This window comes from Silene latifolia, chromosome 8 (assembly GCF_048544455.1).
Source record: "Silene latifolia isolate original U9 population chromosome 8, ASM4854445v1, whole genome shotgun sequence".
Classification (NCBI taxonomy): domain Eukaryota; kingdom Viridiplantae; phylum Streptophyta; class Magnoliopsida; order Caryophyllales; family Caryophyllaceae; genus Silene; species Silene latifolia.
This window is the reverse complement of record NC_133533.1, coordinates 6709188-6726070: the sequence shown is the minus strand read 5'-3', so window position 1 is coordinate 6726070 and position 16883 is coordinate 6709188. Positions and strand designations below refer to the sequence as shown.

Genomic DNA, 16883 nt, shown 5'->3' with positions numbered 1-16883 from the left:
GAGTAACCCGTGGCAGCCTTGGCAAGCTCCTGCCCACTCCTATACTCCTCGGTTTGCTTCTAGTCGTGGCACTCCTCGCCAGCCTGGTACAGCATTTGGACAGGCTCATGTGGCTTCCGATGAGGGTCAATAGCAGCAGCAGCAGCAGCAGCATACGGATTTGGCACAAGTCTTTGCGGCTCTTCAAATGCAGCCGCAACCGTATACTCCAAGTCCTTTCTATATGGACACAGGTGCTTCGTCTCATTTGAGCGCGGACCCAGGTACGTTTCACTTCCCACTCAATTCAAGTACAATTGATTCTATTTACGTCGGTAATGGTGCTAGCATTCCAGTTCTCGGTTCCGGAACGACTTCCCTAGCAAACCCCAATAGGACCCTATATCTTCACAATGTTCTATACACTCCCAAAATAATTAAAAACCTCATATCCGTTCGACAATTTACCAAAGACAATAACGTATCCGTCGAATTTGACCTGTGTGGTTTTTCTGTGAAGGATTTAGCGAATGGGAATCTGATACTGAGGAGCAATAGTGACGGCGACCTCTATCCCTTCTCATCCGAGCCCTCCCCGCCGTCATCCAAGCCTAGCCCGCAGCTTCTTGCCTTCTCCTATGACGTCTGGCACTCCCGTCTTGGTCATCCAGGTGCCAACATTTTAAGTTTTCTTAAGTCCAAGTCCAGTATTGATTGTAGTAGCAAAATAAATTCGTCTTTATGTCATTCTTGTCAAATTAGTAAACATCGACGACTACCTTTTTTTGATTCTAATTCTACTACTCTTGCCCCATTTGATATTGTTCATAGCGACTTGTGGACTTCACCTATCACTAGCAAAGCCGGTTACAAATATTACTTAATACTCATCGATAATTTCACTCAATTTGTGTGGGTATATCCGTTAAAATTTAAATCCGAAACCTTCACTAAAATTCTAAATTTTCAAAAATATGTTGCCACGCAATTTCAACGATCCATTAAAGCTTTTCAATGTGATTTAGGCCGCGAATTTGACAATCAAGAATTTCGCAATTTTGCAAATAATAATGGCCTCATTTTTAGGTTCTCGTTTCCCCAAACCTCCTCTCAAAACGGGAAAGCCGAGCGTATGATACGCCGCATTAATGAAATTCTTTTAGCTTTACTTCACCATTCCTCTACACCCTCTGAATTTTGGGTCGACGCCTTACACACGGTCGTACACCTTCACAATATCTTGCCTACAAAAATCCTTCATTTCCGCTCACCCACTTCCGCCTTATTTCACAAAAATCCCTCCTACTCTCACCTCCGTGTTTTTGGTTGTGTGTGCTACCCCAATATCTCATCCAAACGACCCCACAAACTTGCCCCCCGATCAACCAAATGTGTCTTCCTCGGATACCCGCAAGAGTTCCGTGGTTACAAATGCTATGATCTCTCTAGTGGTAAACTCATCATCTCGCGCCATGTTATGTTAAAAAAAAATGAATTATGTCAACCATTTTTAATTTCCCTTAAAACGGGTCATTTTTCGTCTGAATTAATAAAATGGGGTTTTGAAACTACGTTACAGCCAAATGTGACTACTTTTGGAGTTTTGGGGAAAAAAAAGCGTCGTAAGATGTAAATACTTGTTGGGCTATTATGATTACATTTGGCCATAAAATAGTCTCAAAACCAATCTTATTACCTCGGACGAAAATGGTCCGTCTAAAACAAGAATTTGCGATTTTCAAAATATATTGATACGTCTACATATACCTTACATAATTCAGCATAATTATTGCAAATAGTTGACGTGCATTGTTAACCATGAGGGATTACGTACCTAAGTGTACTATAAATATTGCCAAATTACTTACTAATTTTGTAAAGTTGTTAATTATCTACTTATATCATACGAAAGAAAGACGAAGATATACGAGTAATGAAATAATGAAATTCTTACGTATATTTTTGTTATTATTACTAGCTACATGCAATTTTGTGCATGGTGATCTAAAAACACCATGCCATTTCATTTTTGGCGATTCTTTATTCGATGTTGGCAATAATAATCAACTAATTACCTTTGCTAAAGCTAATTATTTACCTTACGGTGTTGATTTCCCTGGAAATGTTGCTAATGGAAGATTTACCAATGGCCTTACCATTGCCGATGTTCTTAGTAAGTCCTCATTCTCCGTCTCATTTATTTATTTACTTTTTTTTTATTCTTTGTAAGAGTTAATTTAGTTAAAGGTAAACAAATGACCTGGGACCGAGAGAGTATGTTATGATGATATGGATATACTCGGTTAATGACATGGTATAATAATGCATGAGATTTAAAAATATTTAATTAAAATTGTCGTATTATTATTGTTGATTATAGTATAAAACAATTTTTTTTCCTGACTTGATCAGCTAAGCTCTTGGGAATTGAAGAATTCATACAACCGTTCACCACTGCATCTGATATCGAGAGTTTAAAAGGTGTCAACTACGCATCTGGATCAAGTGGAATCCGCCCAGAATCAGGATCACATTTGGTTAACCTTTTAATTAACCTTATATTTACGTGACACCATTTCATTTTCCTATTGAAACTACGACATCCGACTTATTTAGTTATTTTCTTGATTTTTCTTGATCGTGTAGGGTGATCGGGTATGGTTGGCTAAACAAGTACTTAACCATGGATTAACAGTTGAGAAACTTCAACCCTATGTTAAAGGACCAGTTCCTGAATACTTGAACAAGTGCCTTTACACAGTGAATATTGGAAGCAACGATTACATAAATAATTATTATATGCCACAATATTATCCGTCAATGGCCACTTTCAATCTTGACCAATTTGCCACTGAACTAATTACTGAATATGGTCAACAACTTAAGGTTGGTGCTTTCTATTTTGTTCTTTTCATAATTACTCATCCCTTTAATTTATACTCCATCCGTTCCAGTGATATGTTTACATTTCCTTTATTTTCACCTCACAAAATAAAGGAAGTAGTGTAACATATCACTGGAACAGAGGGAGTAGTATATATTTATATTTTGGCCCAATGGTAAAAAGTTCACCGTTTGATCTGATCTTGAAATCAGGGGTTCGATTCCATTGCCTTAAAATATAGCCATGTTGTTGTTGGTAGGCAATTTATAAACAACATTCTAAGCCCTCAAAGAGATCGGTGATCTCCCCTAACCTTAAACCTAAATTTTTTGAAACCAAAAAATAATACTCGGATTACTTAATGAAATATATAATTATAACTACTTTGTGACATTTATTTCCTATAATCACAAGCTACCCTTAAAAAATTGTGAATATCCTTGTTATTCTGGAAAATATAACAATAATTTTCGAGTGAGACGGTTCCATTATATAAAAAGCCAACTCATTTATTAGCATTAAAAGAACAAACATTTTATAAAAACGAATTGTCTCACGGTTTAAGACCTTATTTTTTAGAATTTATGAAAAATATATAGGAATACAATTGTTGTACTAACATCGGGCAAAAAGTCATTACAATAACAATTGTTACATGATCCGATTTACCTTAACGACTCGCGCAAATTACAGGGTAAGGGGGGTCGGACTGATACAGTCCTTACCCTTGTGTTAGCAACAGAAAGAGGCTGTTTTTAAATGACTTAATTAATTAGATAAAAATTGCATCTAAGAACTGTTGTTTCACTCGAGAAAGAAGCGCAACCATTTAGTAATACAAATTAAAATTATTCTCTATGTTCACAAAGAAAATATTATGAGTTGTAGAATACAAACAATTCAATTTGGAACATATTATATCTACACAATATTTTGTTTTACTCTAAAACACTACACCTAAGTTACATCAGTTAATGTATTATACAACTGGTTGTATATACAACTTAGTCAATGTAACTGAGCTTTGTTACAAAGTTGTCGAGCTCTATTAACAAAATTATTGAGCTATGGTACAAAGTTATTGAGCTTACCAGAATAATTATGAAGCTCAATAACTGCGCAAAATAGCTCAATAACTTGTAAAATAGGTCAACAACTTTGTGTAAGAGCTCAACAACTTTGAGATGGTTGTACAATATTATTATACAACTGGTTGTAGGATAGTATTTGTGAAATTACATCTACTTTAATTTAAATTTCATTATTGATTTCTATGATCCTATTTTCGATTGTAATTAATTTTGGCAGTCATTATACACGTACGGAGCAAGGAAAATAGCAATATTTGGACTAGGACAAATAGGTTGCACTCCTGCTGAAATTCGAATGAACAAAGCAATCCAATGTGTTGAAGAAATTAATAAAGCCGTCATGCTTTTTAATGAAAAATTAATATTACTAATTGATTATTTAAATGTTAATCTCATTGGTGCAAAGTTAACGTATATTGACACAATCGCCATACAATCTGCATCTCCTCCTCCTCCAGGTTGGTATACATGCTAAACTTCATCTATATTAGTTTCGATCTGATAAATATTTTACCCATTTTGTGTAAGATTGTTGTATGATATAATATACGGAGTACTCCGTAATTGGTTATTTTCATTAATACACGCATATTTGATGGCATATAAAAGATAAGGCAATTGTGCATGGTAAAAGTTGAGTATTTTATGTTACAAGTTGGCCTGGTTAGGGCCCTAAAATTCCATCCCGGCCCGTCCTTAGCCTGCCTAGCAAAATAAAAAATAAAAAATAAATTGGTAAGGCCCGCTTGCCCCGCCCGCCTCGGACCCTGACCCGGTCAAGCATATCACAGCCCGACCCGACCAAGCCCACCCCTTCCCATGGCTTGTCCCGGGTCTGACCAGGAGAGTCCGGCCCGAGTACAGGTCTAACCACGATCAACAATACAATAAATACAAGGTTACGAAAATCATATAAAAGGGTAAGATCGAGTCAAGTCTGTCAACTTTTACTCACTAATAAGGTTATGTTTAAATCTGCTTTAGAGCTATATTAATGTAAAACCGCCTTACACAAGATTAAATCACGATCAAACAAATATGTATAACATTTTTATATTTTGTGCAGGTTTTAATGTTGTTGATACATGTTGCAAAGTAACAAGCGATTTCCAGTGTGAACCAAACTTTCCACCGTGCCCTAATAGAAATTATTACGCATTCATGGATGGATATCATCCAACAGAAGTTATAAATTTGCAAACTGCTCAAGCTGCATTTATTGCTACAAATTGCACGTTTGTTCGTCCTGTTGACATTAATACTCTTGCCAACTTATTATAGTCTTGATTTTGCACTAATTATAACTAGACCGTCCTACGATATCTTAAGAAAAATGTCTAATATTATAAAACTGTCTTATACAATAATTATTATTGATGTTTTACACACTTGTAAGTTTGTAACTTGTTCAATGCCTGTTGTATTTTTCCATTTTCCTAGGTTTTAAATTTGATCCATGACTCGTCATCAAATAAATAAATACTCTATTACGAAATATAGGTTGTTTAATGTATTAGCGCAAAAGTTAAAGAAATGTAGATATCAATTAGCATAATTAGTAAACTTATGAAGGGCCGTAATTATGATCTAGGTTCAAATCTCGCCAGTAATAAATTCTTCCTTGCCGCTCCCTTTAGACCAAAAAAAAAAGTTACAGAAATGGTATTGAAGAAATGATAAACGCACTCAATGACCTTGTTTGGTAAACGGCATATGGGTCAATTTTTAGCATATTCAAGGGTTTTAGCATGTTTGACCAGTCAATATGCTGTTTTTAGTGTTTGGTAAATAACATATTGAAACAACATATTTGGGGTCAATATGCTGTTTTACAATATGCTGCTTGGCCCAGCATATTAGTTAGCATATTCTAAACTAGGAAATTTTACTACATTTTACAAAGAAAGCTAACAATCTACTAATCGTAATCTGCCAGTTACCAAACACTCAAATTAATTCTGCTAATTATAATATGCTAGTCAAACCTTCTGTTAAAATCTGTCATTTCTAATCAGCCTTTGCAATCTGCTTATGTTGAAATTAATCCGTTGTTTACCAAACATGGCCATTGTCTTATTTTAGTACTTCGTCCATTCTAATTATTTATATACTTTTTTTACTAAACGAAACTAAACAAAGATAAATAAATGCTTAAGATATAGCGCGTAATTATTAAAAATTTTATAAAGTATTTAATGAACTAGTCGATTATACATCTCAAGTTGGTCTAGTTATGTCCACAAGCCTATATTCCATATATCGTAGCCTTAATCCTTAGCTTAGGGCTTCAAAACGCATGCATTATAAAGTTGACAAACAAATCGATTAAAACTTTTACTTCAAACACAAGTTGTTGTGCAATCGTATGCAAGGATCGATCGTACGTCCAACTTAAAATTGGACCATTCGTACTTTCCCACGTTTTATTTAACACATTTCTTTTTTATTAATTTAATCGTTGAGTCGTTGCGTAAAGGCATTCTCTTGTACTCCGTACTAGTTACTATATTTTATGTGAAAAATATTGCAATTAAAGATAAACCGATGATTCTTCTGAAGAGGAAATAAAAGTATTTTTTTTATATTGATAGACTTTATATACGTAAACACATTATGGATAAATTAATCAAAGGCATTGCGGAAAATTAATACTTAACTTTTAGGAACTTTTATAATAATGACATTTTACTTATTTTTGTATGACCCTTTTAGCTTAGTAATGTCGATACAATGATATTCCTTATAAATTAGAATAATACTTATAAACGCTATTAAGCGTTTTATTGTGTTGTCTGTAATCGTCTTAATTAACTACGGGTATTGATAAATTCACTCCACTTTTCACTAAGGCCACAACTTGATCGGCTAATAAGAGATTTTGGATGTGCACATTACCCTTACCTATCCATGGCATTAAAAGAACTACCATTGGATTTTTTTTTTTTGGTATAAAGGTGCCGAAATTATAAAGAGTCTTAAAAGTTTACCAGAGTACATCAAGGGGGCGGGTTAGGGGATAATGCTACAATAACAGAGTCAATTATACAAAACGAATCAACAAAGGTTGGTGCAATAATCCATCGAAATTTCCCATTGTTTGATGATTGGTCATGAAGCAAGAAGCGAGCGAGTGAATCAGCAACTAAGTTGGCTAATCAGCAACTACCAGTGGATTTAGGTCAGCCCTTAACTAATGTACTCCGTAGTAGTTTGTATTTTGTATCATCGTATAATAAATTTTACTATTTTGAACAATAACCTTTTTACTATTTTGAACAATATCCTTTTTACTTTCATAGCTTACGGCCTTGTCCTGCTGAAAAATGAAAATTTCGAAATTTCTAGTTTAATTTTCGAACATTTTTCAAATTTTTATTAAGTTAATACCCGTTCACTCCCATGTAAAATTTTCACCTTATAAATGAAATCCTGGCTAATGCCACTAATTATTATTATTATTATTATTATTATTATTATTATTATTATTATTATTATACCGTTGTAGTGAAAAATAACTTTATATAATAAGTTGCACATGGCTAGTTTGAAAGTGACCATTTTTTTTATCGTATAATTAGGGTCTAAAGCCTACCCAATTAACCCAAACCTTTTTGAGCCTTCGCCTTGTGAGTCATTTTCGACCCGCCTTCCTCCAAAAAATAAAATCTTATGTAAAATCCATAGGAAATTGACGTGCATGATTGTGCATGAGAGTTACGTAACTACGTAAATGTACTATAAATATACCATAAAATCTACAAATTTAGGGCATCAATTCTTAATTATACCAACAAATAATATCCATACACAAAATAAAATTATTATGAATTTCTTAGGGTTTTTTGTGATAATATTAATTGCATGTAGTTTTGTGCATGGTGATCCGAAAGTACCATGCCACTTCATTTTCGGCGATTCCTTATTTGATGTTGGCAATAATAATAACTTAACTACTGTTGCTAAAGCTAATTATGCACCTTATGGTATTGATTTTCCGGGAAGTGTTGCTACCGGAAGATTTACTAATGGTTTAACCATTACCGATGTGATCAGTAAGTTCTAATGTAAAACCGTTATACATCACCATTTCGATATATACTCCGTATATATGTTACAATTCGATATAAGAACCGTTATGTAAATGACTATGCATGATTTATGACTATTCTAATAATCAATGTGGTTACATACATATTTACACAATTAAGTTATATACTGGTCAATGGTACTCAAAATCTTAAGCTGATGGTTGAAATGTATTCTAACACATTCTTGTTTCATTGTTAAATAGCTAATCTCCTTGGAATTCGAGGATTAATATTACCATTTACCACAGCAAATGGTTCGGACAGCTTAAGAGGGGTTAATTACGCATCTGGATCAGGTGGAATTCGACCTGAATCAGGAGCACGCTTGGTACTATACAACTAAATCTTTTCAATTCATGCATTCCCGTTAAATTATTACGTATTTATTAACCAGAAATGACCTAACCCGATCATACCCGAATCCTTGCAAAACCGAATTGGTCGACTCAAACCTGACCCGATTAACTCGTTTGCCAACTCTATATACCCGAACCTAGTGACGCTATCTCATACCGTTACTAACTTATTATCGCAAAATTAAATGTCATTTAGGGTGATCGAATATGGTTGGCGAGGCAAGTAATAAACCATGGAGCTACGATTGCAAAGCTTCAACCCTATGTTTTCGGATCCGTTAGCAAGTACTTGAACAAGTGCCTATACACAGTCGATATTGGAAGTAACGATTACATAAATAACTACTTTATGCCACAATATTATCCATCAAAGGCCATTTTCACTCCTGATCAATTTGCCACTGCTCTTGTTACCGACTATGGTAAACAACTTCAGGTACGTACAGTCCTATAACTTATCGTCTTACTCATTTGTTTATAAATCGGAACCTTATAAACCAAAAATAATCAACAAGACAACGACATCAGAGCCTTAATTAATCAGAACTAGTAAAATAAAATAAAAAGAAACTCTTGCTGCTTATATCGGAAAATGAGATGACATCAACAGGTGATACTGATACCGATCGCTCCCTAGGGGTAAGCAAAACCGTATACCCGATAAGGTTTTGAAAACCGTATCGAGTATACGGTTTTAAAAATCGCAAAAATTACTATACAGATCCGATACGGTTTAACCGTATATACAATTTTCGGGTACCTGGAAAAACCGTGTATACAAAATCCGTATATACGGATACGGTTTGGTGACAAATGCCCAATTAAACATTGTAATTATTCAAGAGCTAATAATTAGCTCTAACATGACTACCTCTTATAACGGGCTAATTTTTGTTTAATTGAGATAAGTTAGTAAAAAAGGCCGTAAAAAAACATTAAAAGAGTGGAGTTGAAAGAGGAACTTTGCATTTTTTTAATTTTTTTTTTATACAAAAACTTCAAACCGTGTCAGAAACCGTATATACGATTTCGTTTTTTAATTTTCGTATCGTATATACCGTATCATATCCGTAATATAAAACCGTAACGTATATTTTTGCTCACCCCTACCGATCGCGTCTCTGAACCATATATCATATTGGGTTGGCAGGTACTATACACGTACGGAGCAAGGAAGATAGCAATATTTGGACTGGGTTCGATAGGTTGCACTCCTGCTGAAATTCAAATGAATAATGCAACACAATGTGTTGATGAAATCAATCAAGCTGTCATAATTTTCAATCAGAAATTAATAACACTTGTTGATAATTTGAATGCAAAACTTATTGGTGTAAATATTACCTACATCGACACGCTCGCCATTCAAACTGCAGCTCCGGTTCCTCCTGGTGAGTTTTTTTTCCGACACATAATCCTTGATCATAAATAATACGGAGTATTTCACGGGAGCTGAATATCAAACTCTTATTTTACATCATCCACCAACTAAGTCTATCCATGACATCGTATATCAAACTCTGTATTTAACGTCATACACCAACTAAGTCTATCCATGCAGATGTCAACTAGTTTAGTTAATAAAGTCATGAGAGGTACTGATATTTATGACCTGTGTTCGAACCCCGTCAGCTTTAAAATCGCCCTTGTGGCTACCTTTAGCCCAAAAAAACCAACTAAGTCTATCTATGGCGTCTATCCTAAATCAATTAACAATTTTCGACATAGGGCACTCTTTTATAAATTACGGTTTACAAATTCCGTCAACAATCAAATTAATCAGCAAGCCGGTGTCTATCCTAAATCAATTAATGATTTTCGACGTAGGGCACTCTTTTATAGATTACGGTTTTACAAATTCCGTCAACAATCAAATTAATCAGCAAGGAGTGTACAATTTTCAGATTTCAATGTTGTTGGTACCTGTTGCAAAGTAAGGAGCGATTTCCAGTGCGAACCAAACGTTCCACCGTGCCCTGATAGAACGCTATACGCATTTATGGACGGATATCATACAACGGAAGTAGTGAACGTGCCAACGGCTCAAACTGCATTTAACTCTCCAAGTCCCACGTTTGTTCATCCTGTCGACATTAACACTCTTGTCAGCTCCTAGTCGCGACTTAAGAGTACTCGGCGCATAAGTCGCCACCATATTATATACTCCGTAACTTTTATGTAAGCATATCGTATTTCCCATTTTTACTAGCTCTTGAACTCGGCGCATAAGTCGCCACCAAATAAATCTGTACCCTTGTAACGTTGGTATCTTCTATAATACTCACTATTATTACCTTTACATGTTACGATGTTGCAAAATGTTTACATAACACGAGTTTCGGGTGGGTGGAGAGTTAGGGGGATGACCTGATGGGGGATAATAGATGAAATTGATAGATGAACCATCTCAACCAAAACCTTAAGGTGATGGTTGAGGCCCAACTATTATAATTATTCCTATTACGCATTTACGCCCCTCATTCGAATGTCCATTGGGCTTGAAGAGTGGTTAGTGCACAGGCTCCCGCAAACCATGTGCTGAAATTCCACTTCGTGAATTTTTGGGGTTGCCAGGATTCGAACCCGTGACCTTAGGTCACCCTGGCTCTGATATCATGACCAACTATTATAATTATTCCTATTAGAAATACCCGCAGCCTAAAAAAAAATCGATAGCAAAAGCAGGTGGACATACCTACAAACAAACCAACTGCTACCAGTACGGTTATGTAGCACCGCGTATTCAGCTAAACAATCAGCAACTACATTGCATTCCTGAATCTCGAAAAAGATTCTCTAATCCTGGTGAATCCTGCAATAGTTCCTTACGATCTGCACCAGATATTTTTCACCGGTATACTGAGATTACAATTCTTGATCATATCTTAAACTCTGATCTCCAAGCCGATAAAAGTATAAAACAATACTGCAAATGCAAACAGGTGCTGTGTATCTGAAAGACATTACTGTTTTGTCACAAAGACTCGAATTGCATAAAACCGCGAATTAAGAGTAGGCAAGGAAAAGCCGAAGCTGCAGTTTTTATTCATATGCTGGAACTAAGAAAATACAAGTAAAACCACATTAATATTCAGATTACATTAAATTTTTTATTGAACACCAGGTTGTATGAAAACATCATTCAAGTTCATATTCGGCAATTTTTTCCCAGGATTTGAGAGACTTATCTTCAGGATCGGTTTTGTAAAGTGCCAAGCGTTTGATTAAGAAGCTCAAATTTCCAATGCTGTCATCCACAGCATTAGCTCTCTCCTGAGCTTTCTTTTTCTCATCTTCTGTCAAGTCCGCGTATAGAAGGCCCATATGTGGCATATAAGCTGTAAAATGAAGCATTGCAAATGAAATAACTGAAAAATCGACACAATCAAGTCTCAAAATATCATCTCAGCCAAGCTAGGAAGTCAGTTTCCACAACACAATCAAATTAGACGTGATAACTAACATCGGCTACTCAGTTCACACTTCCGAAAAACGAGTGCAGATTAATACATTTATGCAATAACAGGGGTAAAATTTTAATAAGCACACCATATGAAGTAATATACTCCAATTCATATCCAAAGACTGACACAGCTTCGCATTGAACTTACGTGAGCGTCGTTCATAACCAAAATGCCTGCAACAGTGATCACTAGGTGCAACAACCTGTTAAACCAAAAAGGCACAATTATATAATAAGACCGTCTGCAAGGTAATACAGTCTTTTCATTTGTTAAAACATTTCATTTATTACTACTTCGTCCGTTCCAATCATTTTAATCGACGGAGGGAGTATCAATAAAACTATTATAAATTAACGATCAGCACACACCTGTAAGACAGTCTTACACAATAATTATCGATCGTGTCACAAATAATCACAAATCCCACAACAACCCACCAACCATAACATGAAACCCAAAACCCGATTAATCAAATTCATCTAAACCGACAAACGACAATTAAGGAGTAAATTACCTGAGGATTGGTATCGAGAAGGAGATAAACACAAGTACCGGTAGAAACACCCTTAGAATGAACAACATAAGCCTTCTTAAGATCAGTACATGCTGAATTAAATTTGTTAATAGCATCTTCTTGAGTTAATTTAATTGCACGAACAATAGTAACATGGGGTTCGAACTCGGGACCATTGAACTCTGCTGCCAATGTCTTCATCACTTTCTTCACTCTTTCTCTTACTTCTTCTGTTGGTAGGCCCCATACTGAGAACACCTGCTTTTCACTATCCATTGCAAAAATTTAGATCATGAAATGGAATATACTTGGACATATTAATAAGAGAGGTTCTTAGACCATCTTTATCAATGGAGCAACTTTTTCTCAGTGGATAGAAGTCGAGGAATCGGAATCCTCCACTTCGTTTCTATTGGATAAAGAAATGGAACGGCCTTATCCCATTTCTTTCCATGTCAAAAATGGCGGCCGAAGATGAAAGCAAGAACTTAAACTTTCCAACCCAAGGCTGCACTTTGTCAACAATGAAACAAAAATATTAAAATCAACCCCGACGGCCCGACCTACTCCTACGACAAACAGAAAGTACAATAAGTCTTGTTTCAGACGGTCTGAAATAAGACGGACCAAATGTCACCATTTTTTTATAGAATGTAACCATTTAATGACAAAATGTTATAACTAAACTTGTCACTTTTTACCCTGAAAATGATGGCAACATTTTATCAGAAAATAGTAACATTTTATCGTAAAATGGCTACATTTGATCCGTCTTATTTCAGACAAGAAATAGCCCGTCTGAAATAAGAATTTGAGCAGAAAGCACATTATTATTCCATGTTTAACAAGAACCGTTCAATTTACCTTCCTCGAATCATGTGAAAACAGAGAACATAGTGCACTCTAATTAAACAAAAACAAAAACAAAAATCTAGCAAGCAAAAAAAACATGAGAATTGCACAATGCTATTACAAAGATGCAAGGTTTGTGTTTACAGCAAAGGGTAAGCACAGAAAAGCAGAAGCTGTAGTTTTTATTCATATGCTAAACTCGGAAAAACAGTAAAAACACATCAATCTTCAGATTGCATGGAAATCGTTTATTGAACACCAGTTTGTATGAAAGCATCATTCAAGTTCATATTCGGCAATCTTTTCCCAGGATTTGAGTGACTTATCTTCAGTATCGGTTTTGTAAAGTACCAAGCGTTTGATTGAGAAGCTCAAATTTCCAAGGCTGTCATCCACAGCATTAGCTCTCTCCTGAGATTTCTTTTTCTCATCTTCTGTCAAGTCGGCGTATAGAAGGCTCATATGTGGCATATAAGCTGAAAAAAAAAATCGCAAATGAGATGACAGAAAAAGCGACACACTCAAATCTCAAAACAGTCTATTTGTGTTAACAACAAATAAGAAAGGTTGCAACTTGCAAACATCCGGACCCTGTTTTGTTTATCCAGCCATTTGCGGGAACCCTTGAGGCACTGAGGTAACATTTTTGTTGTAACCAAGGTAAGACATACCAGATCATGAAGAAGCTCTAGTCATAGTATGCCAATATCGATATTTAATGAAACTTAGGTAAATCAGTAAATGAGAGTATCTACATAACAGAAACCTAGAATCTGAATGATGGCTAAAGTTCATAAATAACACGATAAATTTTAACATTCATCCACTAATAGAAAGCAAATTTTAATAAGTACGAAGTATGAAGTAATATACTCCGTATCTATTTCATATCCAAAGAGTGTACCCAGTTTCACAGTGAACTTACGTGAGGGTCGTTCATAACCAAAATGTCTGCAACAGTGGTCACTAGGTTCAACAACCTGTTAACCAAAAAAAGGCACAATTATATTCTCAGGCAACGGATAGTCGAGAAAATTTCAGCTTCCTGAATTATATAGTACAGGTAGAAATAGATTGAATATCAGCAACTTGCAAATTGAAAAGACTATATATTCCCTCAATTCCATTTCTATTGTCCCCTTTTAACTCTAATCATCTAATGGTCAACCAGCGTCAACTTTAATACATACGGAGTATCAATATACATTAATATGGAAACATATGGTTGGAGAAAACATTTGTTCTGATGATTCAAGTGAGGCTTATTAACGATCAAAGTTGATAAGTTGATATCGGTTGACCACCAAAGTCATAGTGCGAACAACTTCAAACCTTAGGTCATGAGTACTATCACTAATCGACTAAACCCCAAATGAACTAGTTGACATTGCATCAAGTCGGCCAAATGCAGGCGCACAAAAACTAAGCAGGGCCTAACATGAACTTTTACCAGTAGTAGCGGATATATGCGCAAATATTAGGAGGGTCCAAGATATAAATACCTAACCTCATGGTCCGAAACATTCCTATACTCAACCATTGAGCCATCCAAGGACAACAAGTGCTAATTTATGTACTACATTCAATACAAATGTAAAAGCTAGCAGCGACAGTCCGACACACAAAGATCTGCCATTGTTTACTGGGGCAGTAGTAGTATCAATGAACATTCTAACCGTAGTCCATAACACAAAAGCTAGCAGGCAGATTAGACAGTCTAATAAGCAAGTTTATTGTCAAACAACTAGATTTTAAGATTACAACAACAACAACAACAACAACATTACCCCAGTGCCAAAATGGCTCCCGCAAATTGCGGGGTAAGGGGGGTCGGATGTACGCAGCCTTACCCTTGTGTTAGCAACACAAAGAGACTGTTTCCGAGTGACCCAAGATGAAAATTGCGTCGAGAACTGCATCGAACGACCACTACTTCACAAGAGAAAGAAGCGCAGCCACTTTAGTGAGCCATTTTGCTTTATTCCATCATAATCCAGAACCAAAGAGTAATGAATCTTTGGCTCCATTGGAAATATGGAAAAACTAGATTTTAAGATTAAATAAGAAAATTAGATTGATCCCGCCAACCTATTTCACCCTTAACCCCTTACGGACGAGTGAACATACTACAAGTCATCAACTTCCAAACCAATTTAACCCTTACTATCTCGAAATACACACAAATTACAAATATTTCAAAACTATAATGCAGAAATAGTCGCTCCAATAACTCTCCTGGAAGACGTTTTCACACTAACACCGTGTAAATTGCAGATGTCAATTAGCTTAGCTAATAAAGTCACGAGAAGTGGTGCTCGTCAGCATCAAAATCACCCTTGTGGCTCCCTTCACACCAAAAAAACTAACACCGTGTAAAACCGTTCATCATGTTGGTCTAAAACAAAATCAAACTCTTAAGAGCATCCACAATGGTAAGCTAGTTGCTACTTACCTTACTTACCATTGCACATATAAGATTTTCATTTCTGATATTTTTAAGCTTAAACTATTACAATGGTAAAATAAGTGTTGTTGTGGCTTAGATGGGCCCATATGCACAACAACATTTCTGAAAATGCAATTGTACTTCATGCCTATTTCCACGTGTATTAGTTTAGTTGGCAGATTTTTTGTAGGACCATTTGAGCCTTCTTACTAGCTCCATGAGGTAGTTCTTTCAATTTAAAATAGTTCAATAGAGTCTTTCCGATGGTTAAGCAAGTAGCTTGAATTTTTTTTTATTTGCAAGCAAGTCCTTTTGGGTAACCATTGGAGATGCTCTAATAGGCTGCGTAAAAAAAACGTTTCTTTACACAAATTCTTATACTGAACGTTTCTTTACACAAATTCTTATACTCTATATAAGACCGTCTTACGCAAGAACTTGTATTGTCGCTTATATAAATCAAGCATGACTATTGACTAGCTAAATCAAACAAAATCATACCAAAATAACACAGATTATATAATAAGACCGTCTTACCGGGTGAAACACTCATTTATGAAGGACAGTCTCACACTGTAAAACCGTCTTACACAATAATTATCGATCAAATCACAAATCCCACAAAAACCACCAAAAATAACACAAGCCCAAAACCCAATTAATCAAAATCAACAAAAAAAGAACACAATTAGCAAATTAATTACCTCAGGATTAGTATCAAGGAGGAGATAAACACACTGATAATAAAAAGTACCAGTAGAAACACCCTTAGAATGAGCAGCATAAGCCTTTTTAAGATCAGTACATGCTGAATTAAATTTGTTAATTGCATCTTCTTGAGTTAAATTAATTGCACCAACAATAGTGACATGGGGTTCGAACTCGGGTCCATTGAATTCTGTTGCTAAAGTGTTCATCACTTTCTTCACTCTTTCTCTTACTTCCTCATTTGGTAGGCCCCACACTGAGTATACCTGTTTTTCACTCTCCATTGCAAATTGTTTTGGGTGAATTTTTCTGGAATATTTGATTATTTGGTGTGTATGAGAAGATGGAGAAATAAAGATTTGAAGAGGTTGAATTTGTAGAGTTTTATTAGATTGGATCATAGAATAAAATATAGTTTGAGATTGACTTATAGGAGTAAATAAATTGGGTCATTTTTTATCAAAAAAAAAGAATTAATTGGGTCATCTGACTAAGGATTTA

The 16883-nt window shown here is 35.4% G+C and overlaps 4 protein-coding genes across 4 annotated transcripts; 2 read left to right on the top strand and 2 right to left on the bottom strand.

The window, feature by feature from the left end:
• Positions 1-1880: 1880 nt before the first annotated feature.
• On the top strand, positions 1881-5434 carry LOC141594036 (GDSL esterase/lipase At4g18970-like). Its single transcript, XM_074414250.1, has 5 exons — positions 1881-2152; positions 2392-2516; positions 2626-2865; positions 4172-4412; positions 5021-5434. Exons 1-5 carry the CDS (start codon positions 1921-1923, stop codon positions 5233-5235), a joined length of 1053 nt encoding a protein of 350 aa, XP_074270351.1. The 5' UTR covers positions 1881-1920; the 3' UTR covers positions 5236-5434.
• A 2296-nt stretch (positions 5435-7730) lies between these two features.
• Positions 7731-10699, top strand: LOC141596195 (GDSL esterase/lipase At4g18970-like). The gene is made up of 5 exons (XM_074416296.1): positions 7731-8006; positions 8246-8370; positions 8595-8834; positions 9549-9789; positions 10303-10699. Exons 1-5 carry the CDS (start codon positions 7778-7780, stop codon positions 10512-10514), a joined length of 1047 nt encoding a protein of 348 aa, XP_074272397.1. The 5' UTR covers positions 7731-7777; the 3' UTR covers positions 10515-10699.
• A 714-nt stretch (positions 10700-11413) lies between these two features.
• Positions 11414-13092, bottom strand: LOC141596197 (cyclic phosphodiesterase-like). Its single transcript, XM_074416298.1, has 3 exons — positions 12377-13092; positions 12010-12064; positions 11414-11736 (listed from the first exon to the last, which is right to left on the bottom strand). Exons 1-3 carry the CDS (start codon positions 12650-12652, stop codon positions 11537-11539), a joined length of 531 nt encoding a protein of 176 aa, XP_074272399.1. The 5' UTR covers positions 12653-13092; the 3' UTR covers positions 11414-11536.
• A 94-nt stretch (positions 13093-13186) lies between these two features.
• LOC141596196 (cyclic phosphodiesterase-like) lies at positions 13187-16883 on the bottom strand. Its single transcript, XM_074416297.1, has 3 exons — positions 16379-16883; positions 14154-14208; positions 13187-13704 (listed from the first exon to the last, which is right to left on the bottom strand). Exons 1-3 carry the CDS (start codon positions 16781-16783, stop codon positions 13505-13507), a joined length of 660 nt encoding a protein of 219 aa, XP_074272398.1. The 5' UTR covers positions 16784-16883; the 3' UTR covers positions 13187-13504.

What these genes read in the sequence shown, in the direction of transcription:
- LOC141594036 (XM_074414250.1), top strand. Translation starts at nt 1,921, where the DNA reads ATGAAATTCTTACGTATATTTTTGTTATTATTACTAGCTACATGCAAT. An exon ending in TACCATTGCCGATGTTCTTA is followed by an intron (nt 2,153 to 2,391) that starts GTAAGTCCTCAT and finishes TGACTTGATCAG; the next exon opens with CTAAGCTCTTGGGAATTGAA. An exon ending in CAGAATCAGGATCACATTTG is followed by an intron (nt 2,517 to 2,625) that starts GTTAACCTTTTA and finishes TTGATCGTGTAG; the next exon opens with GGTGATCGGGTATGGTTGGC.
- LOC141596195 (XM_074416296.1), top strand. Translation starts at nt 7,778, where the DNA reads ATGAATTTCTTAGGGTTTTTTGTGATAATATTAATTGCATGTAGTTTT. An exon ending in AACCATTACCGATGTGATCA is followed by an intron (nt 8,007 to 8,245) that starts GTAAGTTCTAAT and finishes ATTGTTAAATAG; the next exon opens with CTAATCTCCTTGGAATTCGA. An exon ending in ACTATGGTAAACAACTTCAG is followed by an intron (nt 8,835 to 9,548) that starts GTACGTACAGTC and finishes TTGGGTTGGCAG; the next exon opens with GTACTATACACGTACGGAGC.
- LOC141596197 (XM_074416298.1), bottom strand. Translation starts at nt 12,652, where the DNA reads ATGGATAGTGAAAAGCAGGTGTTCTCAGTATGGGGCCTACCAACAGAA. An exon ending in TTCTCGATACCAATCCTCAG is followed by an intron (nt 12,065 to 12,376) that starts GTAATTTACTCC and finishes TTGGTTTAACAG; the next exon opens with GTTGTTGCACCTAGTGATCA. An exon ending in TGGTTATGAACGACGCTCAC is followed by an intron (nt 11,737 to 12,009) that starts GTAAGTTCAATG and finishes TTCATTTTACAG; the next exon opens with CTTATATGCCACATATGGGC.
- LOC141596196 (XM_074416297.1), bottom strand. Translation starts at nt 16,783, where the DNA reads ATGATCCAATCTAATAAAACTCTACAAATTCAACCTCTTCAAATCTTT. An exon ending in TCCTTGATACTAATCCTGAG is followed by an intron (nt 14,209 to 16,378) that starts GTAATTAATTTG and finishes TTTGGTTAACAG; the next exon opens with GTTGTTGAACCTAGTGACCA. An exon ending in TGGTTATGAACGACCCTCAC is followed by an intron (nt 13,705 to 14,153) that starts GTAAGTTCACTG and finishes TTTTTTTTTCAG; the next exon opens with CTTATATGCCACATATGAGC.